The sequence below is a fragment of the Pan paniscus genome, chromosome 9 (assembly GCF_029289425.2).
Source record: "Pan paniscus chromosome 9, NHGRI_mPanPan1-v2.0_pri, whole genome shotgun sequence".
NCBI classification, from domain to species: domain Eukaryota; kingdom Metazoa; phylum Chordata; class Mammalia; order Primates; family Hominidae; genus Pan; species Pan paniscus.
In genome coordinates, this window is record NC_073258.2 from 5,692,470 (window position 1) to 5,702,911 (window position 10,442).

General features: G+C 44.7%; 1 protein-coding gene across 2 annotated transcripts; it reads right to left on the bottom strand.

Annotated features, from left to right (window-relative positions):
* Positions 1 to 759: 759 nt before the first annotated feature.
* On the bottom strand, positions 760 to 7,038 carry LOC134731182 (basic proline-rich protein-like). Of its 2 annotated transcripts, none has more exons than XM_063608059.1 (3): positions 6,913 to 7,038; positions 2,844 to 4,889; positions 760 to 1,367 (listed from the first exon to the last, which is right to left on the bottom strand). In XM_063608059.1, exons 1-2 carry the CDS (start codon positions 6,982 to 6,984, stop codon positions 4,014 to 4,016), a joined length of 948 nt encoding a protein of 315 aa, XP_063464129.1. In that variant the 5' UTR covers positions 6,985 to 7,038; the 3' UTR covers positions 760 to 1,367; positions 2,844 to 4,013. The 2 variants fall into 2 exon arrangements, with proteins under 2 accessions (XP_063464129.1, XP_063464130.1); XM_063608060.1 differs by lacking the exon at positions 760 to 1,367 and adding an exon at positions 1,891 to 2,021.
* Between the last annotated feature and the right edge of the window lie 3,404 nt (positions 7,039 to 10,442).

Sequence of the window (10,442 nt, forward strand, 5' to 3'; positions counted from 1 at the left end):
ATATCCTAATGTGGGTGGCAACACAATTTATCTGTAGTAGTTAACGGAGACAAGAGTAATGATAAGAATATGGCAATTATTGGAGTAGATGAATTAATATTAGGTTGATGCAAAAGTAATTTTGGTTTTGCAATTAAAAGTCATGGCAAAAGCAGAAATTACGTTTGCACAGACCTAATACTTCATTTAGTAGGGTCGTCAAATTTTAACCCTACAACAAATTACATTTATATCTTTGTGATTACTCTTTGTATAACTATTCAGTTGCTCTCCATCTTATAATTACTAAAACCTCCTAATTCTCAGTAAGTCCTTCCTGGAACCCCTTAAATCACAGTCTGTAACCACACTCCCCCTCGCCCTTTCATCTCTACCCCAACTTTTGGGGTTCATACCACAGCTGTGCTCGGCTTGTTTGTTTCTTTATATGTGTTTGCATGAAGATACCTGCCTCCATGTGAATTCTACCTAATTAGAGCTATGAGATTTTCCTCAAATATGTAAATTCTGTAATTATTTCAGAGTTGACATATGGGTGCACTTTCCCATATGTTTACTATATTGTTGATATTCATGGGACTAAACATTTTCAGTAACCCCTTAGATGAAAAATTTCAAAATGGATCTGACAAAGAAAAATTGTTCATAACAAATATGAAGCTACAGATATCTAATGAGTATGAAGCGCTTGTGATTGGAGCCTCCAGCCCCAGCAATCATGCAGGCAGGCAGGTCATCCACATTTTACCGAGGGCCTGTTCCTTCAGTTGGTTATTCCAGCTCAGAGGAAATCACTCATTGGGGTAACTGCTCCATTCAAGTGGAGGCTGGAGGCTGGCAGACACTTTGTGTTGAGAGAGTGCATCTGCCTCAGGAGGCTCATCAGGCTGGCCAAGGCGGGATCCTTTGGAAGAGATGGCAGCTTCCAGAGGGGCCTCTGTGTGGGTCTTCTGATGTGCAGAAAGAGGTCTCTGTAGCCATTCTGCCAATTCCCATTCTGAAAAAAGCTCTCATTGTCAAGATTCGTCTTCATGGTACCAAAAAGAGGTGGAAATTGGTGGCTATGCTCACGGCCGCTGGTGGCATTGAAGAGGTGGAAATTTGTGGCTATGCTCACGGCCGTTGGTGGCATTGAAGAGGTGGAAATTGGTGGCTATGCTCATGGCCGCTGGTGGCACTGAAGAGGTGGAAATTGGTGGCTATGCTCATGGCCGCTGGTGGCATTGAAGAGGGAGAAATTGGTGGCTATGCTCATGGCCGCTGGTGGCATTGAAGCATGGAGCCAGTGCAGGTGGCTTTTGGCACTGGCTGGTGCACTCTACATGGACCTGAGGGCAGCACAGGTGCGGGCCACAAGTGTGCAGGTGCTGTAATTAAAACATTACAGAAAGATGGTGGGGGGTAGAGGACTTATTGAGAAATGTCTGCTCCCAGCTCAGCTTTCCTCAGAGCTGCCTGGAGTTGGTGCTCCTGGGGGCAGCTGGCTCAGTGGGGAAAAGGCTATGACAAACCCTGAGCCTCTGTGTGGCTCTTCGCTGGCTCCACAGCTGCTGCTGGGCCCCATTCTCTTCCCTGTCATGAGACGTTGGCCACCTCATGGGGATATCTTCCTGTCTATCTGCTCACAAGGCACCACTGGCAGCCACTGGGCACACAGTGACTATATCTAGAATGAATGAGCACAACCTCCACCCATGGCTTGATGCAGGATGTTCCCCCACCCCAGAAGGCCCCCTCGGGCCCCTCCCAGTCAACACTACCCAATGGCTAACCCTGCTTCTGTGGCCAGCAAGGCAGTATCTGCCTGGGTTTGAACAGTGTATGAGGAGTCACACCCGGTACACCCTGGGGTGTGGGCTGGTCCTCCAGGAAGCAGATGCCCTGACAGATAGGACTGCGAATGTTTATTAAGGGAAACACTATGGAAATGAGAGGGAGAGGAGGCAGCACCGGGCACGGAGCATAAAACACGTTGGATACTCTTCCAAGATATCACGGCTCAGGAGAGTCTTCCAACGGTCCTGTAAGGTAACAGGATTCTGGTTTATTTCCATGTGATCTTCTTTTGCCCAACATACATTTTGTCTTCTATAAAATATCTGTGCCTCTGCTGAATACATCTGTGGGTGGCTGCATCTGTGTCTGTATATCATGGAGAATAATTATCTACAGATCACAGATACAGATCTCAGAGGTGAACTGTGTATGCATTCCCATAATTTCCTCATCTCGTAAGGATCTGAATTTCAGTCTTGGATATAGGTGCTTTCCCTTATCTTTTATAACAGAGGTTGGAAACCCCGGGCCTGAGCTGTTACACCCTAAGGTTTATTTAATGAACTTCGGTGAATATCTTTTGCTGATCTTCTGAGTGGGAATATTTTCATTTAACCAGCGAGAGGGGTGAGGGTCTAACACCTACCAGCTATTTTGCAAGATGCTTTCTTTATAGGCTTGGTCTCTTAGTCCTCACAATGACCTCATAACCACATCATTCCTGGCTCATTTATAAGGAAGCTGGGGCTCTGAGTCCCACTGAGAGTTGGTGTCTGGGCTCAGGCAGCAGGGACACAGGGAAGGGCGAGGAGTTTGCACGCCAAGCGTGGGAGATGCAAAGCTGGGCGTCGCAGAAGGAGAGGGTGCTGGGGATGAGACGATGCCAGAGCAGCTCAGCATGGGCCTTGATTTCCCCACCAGAGGTGGCCTCATTCTGAAGGCCAAGGCCACAGCTCCACTGCACCTGACCCATCCTCACTGTTAGTCTCCTTGGGCCTAAAAACTCAGGGAGACAGGGGCCCCTGACAACCAAGTGAAATTTCCCAGACCTCGAGGCATTAACTCACCCTGATTCAAAGCCTCCACACATCCGGGGAAAGATTCATCTTTCCTACAGGTAATGGACTAAAGGCTGTAGGGCAACAAGGAAGTGCTGGCGGCGGTAATTCCCTGTGCGCACGGTGCATCTGAGCTCTCCCACGGGGGCTCTGTGTGGCAGTCATGCAGCCTCCACACCCCTGCTCACAGTGCTTGCTCGGCCAGGAGCAGCCTTCCAGCTCCACCTGAGTGCAACAAGGCCCCATGTGACACCTCCTTGCTTCATCCTTCTCTTCCACAGCCTCCTGTTTATTCCCAGGAGATTCTGTCTCTGCCTTCTGCACCCTGGGTCCCTTCACCTGTGCTTCCATTAGGAGTGGTCAGAGGCTCTGTGTGGGTCTCTCTGCTGCAGGACACAGGATACCCTGCAAGTCAGGGATGGGTCTCATCCCTCACAGAGCTGGTCCTATGGCCCAGGTTCCATACACGCCTGCAGAACTGGTATTTCTGGATTCTATAAGCAATCTCTGGCTGGGCACAGTGGCTCATGCCTGTAATCTCAGCACTTTGAGAGGCCAAAGTGGGCAGATGGCATGAGTCTAGGAGTTCGAGACCAGCCTGAGCAACATGGTGAAGCATGGTCTCCACAAAAAGTAAAAAGAAAAAAATTAGCCAGTCATGGTGGCGCAGGCCTGTAGTACCAGCTACTCCAGAAGCTTAGATGGGAGGATCACCAGAGCACTGGAGGCGGAGGTTGCAGTGAATCAGGATTGCGCCACTGGACTCCAGCCTGGGTGATAGAGCGAGACTTTGTCCCCCTAAAATAAAAAATACTATTTCCTCGTCTACAAGAGAACCTTGCTGCCAAGGTCATGATGAGGAAATAATGCAACCGAGAGTGTACTCTCAGAAACTTGAGAAAAGTGACCGCATCTTCAGCCAGTGTTACCATGGCGCTACAGAGCCCTGCAGTACCATCTGTGACATTCCCATTCACCTAAACAAAGGAAACAGGAATCCATTTCACAAGTCAGTTTCTACTGTTCAGAAAAACAAACCAAATGGTGCAGGTGGAGGTGGTGGTCAAGGTCGCAGTGGCCACATGGGTACAGGAAGTGGCTGAGGTCGCAGAGGACACTCAGGTGAAGGACTTGGTTGAGATAGCAGAGGCCAGCCAAGTGGAGGAGGTCGCTGACGTACTAGAGGAGACCTGGGTGGAGAAGGTGGCTGAAGTCCCAAGGCCACGAGTGGAGACTATTGAAGTACCAGAGGAGACTCATGTGAAAGTGGTTGGGGAGGGGCCAGAGGCCACCCAGGCAGGGGAGGTGGCTGAGGCTCCACAGGCTACTAAGTGGAGGAGTAGGCTGAGGTCCCACAGGCCACACAGCAGAAGAAGGTGGATGAGGTCCCAGAGGACAGGCAGCTGCAGGAGGTGGATGAGGTCCCAGAGGACAAAGAGCTTCGGGAAGTGGTCGAGGTCCCAGAGGACAGAGAGTTGTAGGAGATAGTTGAGGTCCCAGAGGACACTCCAGTGGAGGAGGTTGATGAGATCCCAGAGGGCACTCGAGTGCAGGAGGTGGTCGAGGTCCCAGTGGACCCTCTAGTACAGGAGGAGGTTGTTGAGGTTCCAGGGGACACTCGAGTGGAGGAGGTGGTTGAGGTTCCAGGGGACACTCGAGTGAAGGAGGTGGTTGAGGTCCCAGAGGACACTCAAGTGCAGTAGGTAGTTGAAGTCCCAGAGGACACTCGAGTGGAGGAGATGATTGAAGTTCCAGGGGACACTCGAGTGGAGGACACTGCTGAGGTCCATTAGGAAACTTGAGTGGAGGAGGTGTCTGAGTTCTCAGTAAACCTTCAGCTGGAGAAGGTGTTTCAGGTCCCAGAGGGTGTTCGAGTGGAGGACGTATCAGAGGTCCCAGAAAACCTTCAGTTGCAGAGGGTGGTTGACGTCCCAGAGGACACGGAGGTGGAGGAGGTGGCTGGCAGCCCATCAATGGTCCGGAAGGGCCAGCCATGAGGTAGGGCAAGTAAGGCGATTCTGACAGAGAACAAGGCTCCTGTTCAGCCATGTTGACCTGCAAGGCAGAGGAAGAAATGTTTTGAAACATATAATATGAGGGACAAAACACCAAGACCAACACAAGCTGCACCTCATGCTGCGGGTGATGGTCTCTTGCACCTTCCCCTTCTTCAGGTTCCTCAACAGCAGCATCAGTGCCATAAAGTCTCCCTTCCACTGAGTCCTGCTAACAGCAGAGGAGTGAAAAAAACTCATGGGACAAACTGCTGTCCCCACACGTCACTGTGTCTGTCTGCAAATGTAGGCAGGCTGGGGACCTGTCCCAGGGAAGACAGAGTCATTCCGCAGTAATAAAGCAGCATGTTTCTGACGCAGGGGCATCTGTGTCTATCCTCATTCCTCCCTCACCATCATCACCAGAGCATGCTCCTTGCATCAGATAAACAGAAAGAGAGGAATGGAAAGCCCATTGCTCACACATGAGTCACAGCTATTCTTAAGAGAATGTTCTCCAGGCCTTTCATGTCCTATCACTGATTCTCAGAACTCTGCAAGGTCAGTGTGACCACCCTGCTCCAAATCTAAGAAAATGGAGGCTCCCAAAGGAAGGAGAAAATTCACCCAGCGTCACACAGCTTCCAAGAGGCAGAGAGGAACCCGATTCCAGCTCTGCCTGCAGGACCCTCTCATCCCCCCTCTGCTTCCCTTCTTGACAAAGGGTCTTCTCCACTCTGGAGGCGCCACCTGTGGGCACAAAGGTCTCTGGGGAGATGTGGATTCCTGAAGACCTGCAGGGGAATTGGGAGAGGGTTTTCTCACAGGACGATCCTATGTAGAGAGGTGAGTTTGGCGCAGCTGTCATATTGCTTTTAACTCTCAGGCAATACCAAATTGTAAGTGCACTATGACATAAAAAATAAGTTTGTCCATGGAAAAATGAGGGGGGATTTCTAAACAACAGAAGTTTTAAAAATGTGTTTAATTTCAAGTGTACAAGTCCCATCATGTGTGGTCAGAGGACGCAGCAGCTGTCGAAACTACAGAGGCCACATGAGAATCAGCTTCACTGAGCATCACTGAAGGTCTTCCTTGGGAACTGTCCTTGTAGGCAATGAGTGACGTTCGCTCTTCACTACCTCACAGCCAGGGCACATTTTCTATTGCAAATGTAGAACCTCTGACACCTAGAATATGAGATCAAGGGCACCACTGGGTGGGGGTGGGGGCGATTTTGCACAACGCAGCTACCAACAGAGCTGGGACTACGATGAATTATGGAATTGGCTTTTTCGAAGAGTATTCAAAATTGCACATACTAATGTTGGATTAATGAGTTTTCAGTTTTTTTACTTCTGGGATTACAGCAGATATTCTAAAGGTTAATCACCTACCTTATGGCAGAAGAGAAATAAAATCATGCAAAAAAGAACACCCTACATATTTTGGAAAGCGGACCCCAGCATATTGGAGTAAAATGGGTCAGTCAGGGCCCCCTGGGTCATGAGACCTACAGCAGTGGAGGTCAGTGGCATCTTCTCGTGTTATTTCTGCAAACAGAACAGTGAAAGCCCTTCAGCCCTCGGGCCCTGAGCATTCATGGCTTCTGCAGGTGCCACCAAAGATGACTAGCAGGGAATGGAGAAGCCTGGAAGCTCATAAGGACGATTTTGCTTTTGAAAAACAGAAAAGGCACCCCAGAACCCACAGAGCAGAGAACCCACAGAGCAGAGGCCAGGCCAGGAGAGGGCGCTGTCGGAAAAGACAAAAGTGTCCTGAAATAGGCAGAGTGAAAATGACTCCAGCATTTATCTTTTATCCATTTCTGATAAAGGGCACAAAGGTAAAAAAGATATTTGACCAAAAGCTCTGTTGACATCCTGTTAAACAAACACCAATCTATTTAATTTTCATAATGTAAATGGTAGATATCTTCATAATTCTTATGCTAATAAATCATTTCCCTGAATTTTTTGGAAAACCCAATATTTCTAATGAAGTCCAGAACCATAAATTGTTCTAAATAATTTCTTCTTATTTATGATTACAAGTATACCTCTACAGGAAGTTAGTATACTCACACCAAGGCTAGTTTTCCAGAAGAAAATGCCAAGTGAACAAATTCCCAGGGAAACAACAATAATAGCAAGCATCCAGGGAATTCCAGGAAAGTCAGGCCCAGGATGAAAATGGTCAGGCAGAACATCGATGACCTGGAATAATAATAGTTGAAATAATGAGAAGGCTCAATGACATTGACAATATTTCAGTCACAAAGACTCATCCTTAGAAACCCTCAACCTCCTCCAAGAAGTAACCACACCCGTCAGATATCACCAGCGAATTCCGCTGCTTCAAGAAGGATTGGAAGTTGACAGTCTTATGTTTCTTGCGTGGCTGGTAGTGTTTTTAAGCATTGCAAATGTGGGGTGTCTTTTTTCTTGGTCTAAAGCAGAGAGGTCCAATCTTTTGGCTTCACTGGGCTATATTAAAAGAAGGAGAGTTGTCTTGAGCCACACATAAAATACACTAACACTAGAACTAGCTGATGGGCTAAAAAAAATTACAAAAAACTCTCATAATGTTTGGAGAAAGTTTACAAATTTGTGTTGGGCCACATTCAAAGCTGTTCTGGGCTGCATGCGGCCTGTCACCTGTGGGTTGGACAAGCTAGGTATAAAGTAATTATCATTTTGTAAGTTACTTTTTAAATTGACATATAACATTGGATGTATTTATCATGTATCACATGATAAAAGAATCCCTGTGAATCACATTTCTCTCTTGGATTATGAATGAATGAATCTCTGCCATTTAAAGATCACCATAAGTCAAAAAACTGAAATAAAGAGATGACTTCATTCAGAAATAAGTTATCAAATTTTAGTGCTTAATAATAACCAAAGTGGAGATCATGAATATGGCATGAATAGTGTGGGAATTCTCTAAGATTCTTGATATTAATTCTATTAGATTCTTAAGTGAATGAAGATAAAGACTTCCCTTGAGTAAGTTCAGATGGCTTCTGATAACATTCCTACATAGATTCCTCAGGATTTAACTGTATGTTCTTGAAAACATCTTAATTTTAAGTGCTTCTTTCAAGATGGTGAATTAAATAGAGATAGGCATTCAACAGGTTGGACTCAGCATATGTTGAGTCCAAAATGGAAAGGACTGAGTTAGAGATCTGTGCAACAATGGGAATGATTTCAAAAAACATCGTGCTGAGCAGAATCAGGCAGACACAAAGGAGTATCTATGGCATGGCATGCATCTATATACGTGAAATTCCAGAAGAAGCAAAATCAACCTATGATGAGAAAGGGATTGGCTGGGAAGAGGGAGAGTTCACTTTCTGGGGTGATGTAATATTGTAGATCTTGAAAGGGGCTTTGGATATGCGGTGTGTGTACTTTCCAAAGTTAGCAATGTTATACTTAAGATTTGTATAGGTTGTTCTGTGTAATTCTTGTTTAGAAGAAAATTTTATAAAGAAATATTGAATTCTAGTTAATGTTAGTTTTGCTAAACTATTCATCGGAAGTATGTTGATGTCTCCAATTCAGTTGGAAACACATCTAAAATAAGATGGGCTGATGGATGGATAGAGGGATGCAAAGATGGATAGATATGTGTTAAGTCATGTTCATTAAAATGTTAACATATCAATGCTGTATTTATAAACATTTTTATAATAAATGTTGATGGTAATTGCCAAAACCACTTGTGTCATGTCAGTAATTTTTTTCCCTTTAAACAAGAGTTCCAAAATAATTATTATTTATGTTCTATATGTTTGAACAATTTTACACACAATATCAATTGGACTTTTTTATGTCAATTGATCTCGGCATTGTAAAATGCAAGGATACACAGGGAAAGCTTGCAGAGGTGCTGCTTTCTTGGTTTTTGTTTTCAGGACAAAAACCAAATGGGAAAAACAAGCCTTCTATCTCTTTCCAAGGGAGAGGATAGACACCTGTCATATGTCCATACAAACGAATTTTTCTCAGCAATAAAACGAAGACAAACTATTAATATTTAAAACAATATGAATCAATGTGAACACGATTCTCCTGACTTTACAGAATTCAGAACAACAAGAATACATCTCCTATCTGACTCCATTACATGAAATAGCAGTACAGGGGGAAGATAGTAGGATGGAGGGAGAAGGACAGATGGATTCGAGAGGAGGAGGAGAAAACTTTGAAGAGGGAGGAATGTGTTTATTATCTTGAATCTGGAATGTGGTGATGCTTTCATTGCTGTATCCATATATAAAAGTCAGCAAATTGTATTCTTTACAAAGAGGCTATTAATATACAGAAGTTTACATCACTTAAAGAGTAGGAAGGAAATCTGAGACACAAACGATTAGTTTTTATTGATCTGACAAACATTGCAAATATTTAAAAAAATTATAGAACTTTACCTAGAAATTTATAATTCAATTTAAAATGGAGATAAGAAAATACAAATTCACAATGGTCAGGAAGCCAAGGTCTTCTTTTATATATTTAAAAATTTGTATTATATTCTTTGAAATATATCCAAAAATATGTCCACACTGTATGGAAAAATGAGAAAAAATATAAGAAAAAAGTCTTAAAAGTTACAGATCAAAATATTACACAAAGATACACTTACATATACATAAAACTGAGAGTGGACAGCTGTTATAATAAGAATACCTAGGTTACATTCCAAGAAAAATAATCACAGATTGTTGTTTAGCCAGTTTCTATAAACATTAACTTTTGAAAACCAATATTCACCTCTGCCGAAATGGGGAACTTCATGTCAGATTTTCAAAGTCCATACAGATTTGCATAACATAGTCTCCTTGGAATTATGATTGAAACTGTGAGAATTGAGGTCAGTTAAAAACACGATACCAAGTAACCACTAACAAGAGTTCACCTTCATATTTTAGAGCATTGCACCTGAAGCACTCAGGAGCACCCTTGGAAATCCACATGGAAGGCAATACAAACTTCCTGGAATGTATGGCCACCACCACACAAGGTACACATATTATTTTACAAACACTGGATTTACAAGTATTGGGGGAGAAAATAAATTCAAACTGCAACTAAGACCAATCCACATACCAAGACTCAGTTTTGTGCAAATCAAACCTCTCTAGAAAGCAGCCTCTGAGCTCTGTGGCACTTTTGTCTTCAGCCTCACAGCAGAGGTGAGTGCAGCCTGGGCTCCTGGGAGAGATGCACTGTCGCTGAGTAGCCTCCATCTGAAAGGAAGCAGGAGCTCTGGGCACAATGGTTAATTAAAGATGTGGATCAAATGCACAAGAAGGACAAAGGTCATCTTGTCACTGACCAGGAAAACATCCTCTGTCTTGGGCACTCTTGTCACATCTGACAATTATCTGGATGCAGGTTATCAGTAGCAGGCTCCTACCCAGATTAGGTCCAATGGGGCCAGGAAAAGCTTAGGTTCTGACAGTCGACGGCCATGAGCAAGGGTGGACGTGGAAAATGCAATGAGGAAAATGTATCCAAGTCTTCAAAGGTGAGGTAGGGAAAGAGAGTGTAACTGATCTATGAAAAGCCAGCCAGATAAAGGCAAGAACATTCCAACCAAG

Coding starts and splice junctions, on each gene's coding strand:
- LOC134731182 (XM_063608059.1), bottom strand. CDS start 6,984: ATGCTTGCTATTATTGTTGTTTCCCTGGGAATTTGTTCACTTGGCATT. Junction 4,890..6,912: donor TCTGGAAAACTAGCCTTGGT/GTGAGTATACTA, acceptor TCTGCCTTGCAG/GTCAACATGGCTGAACAGGA.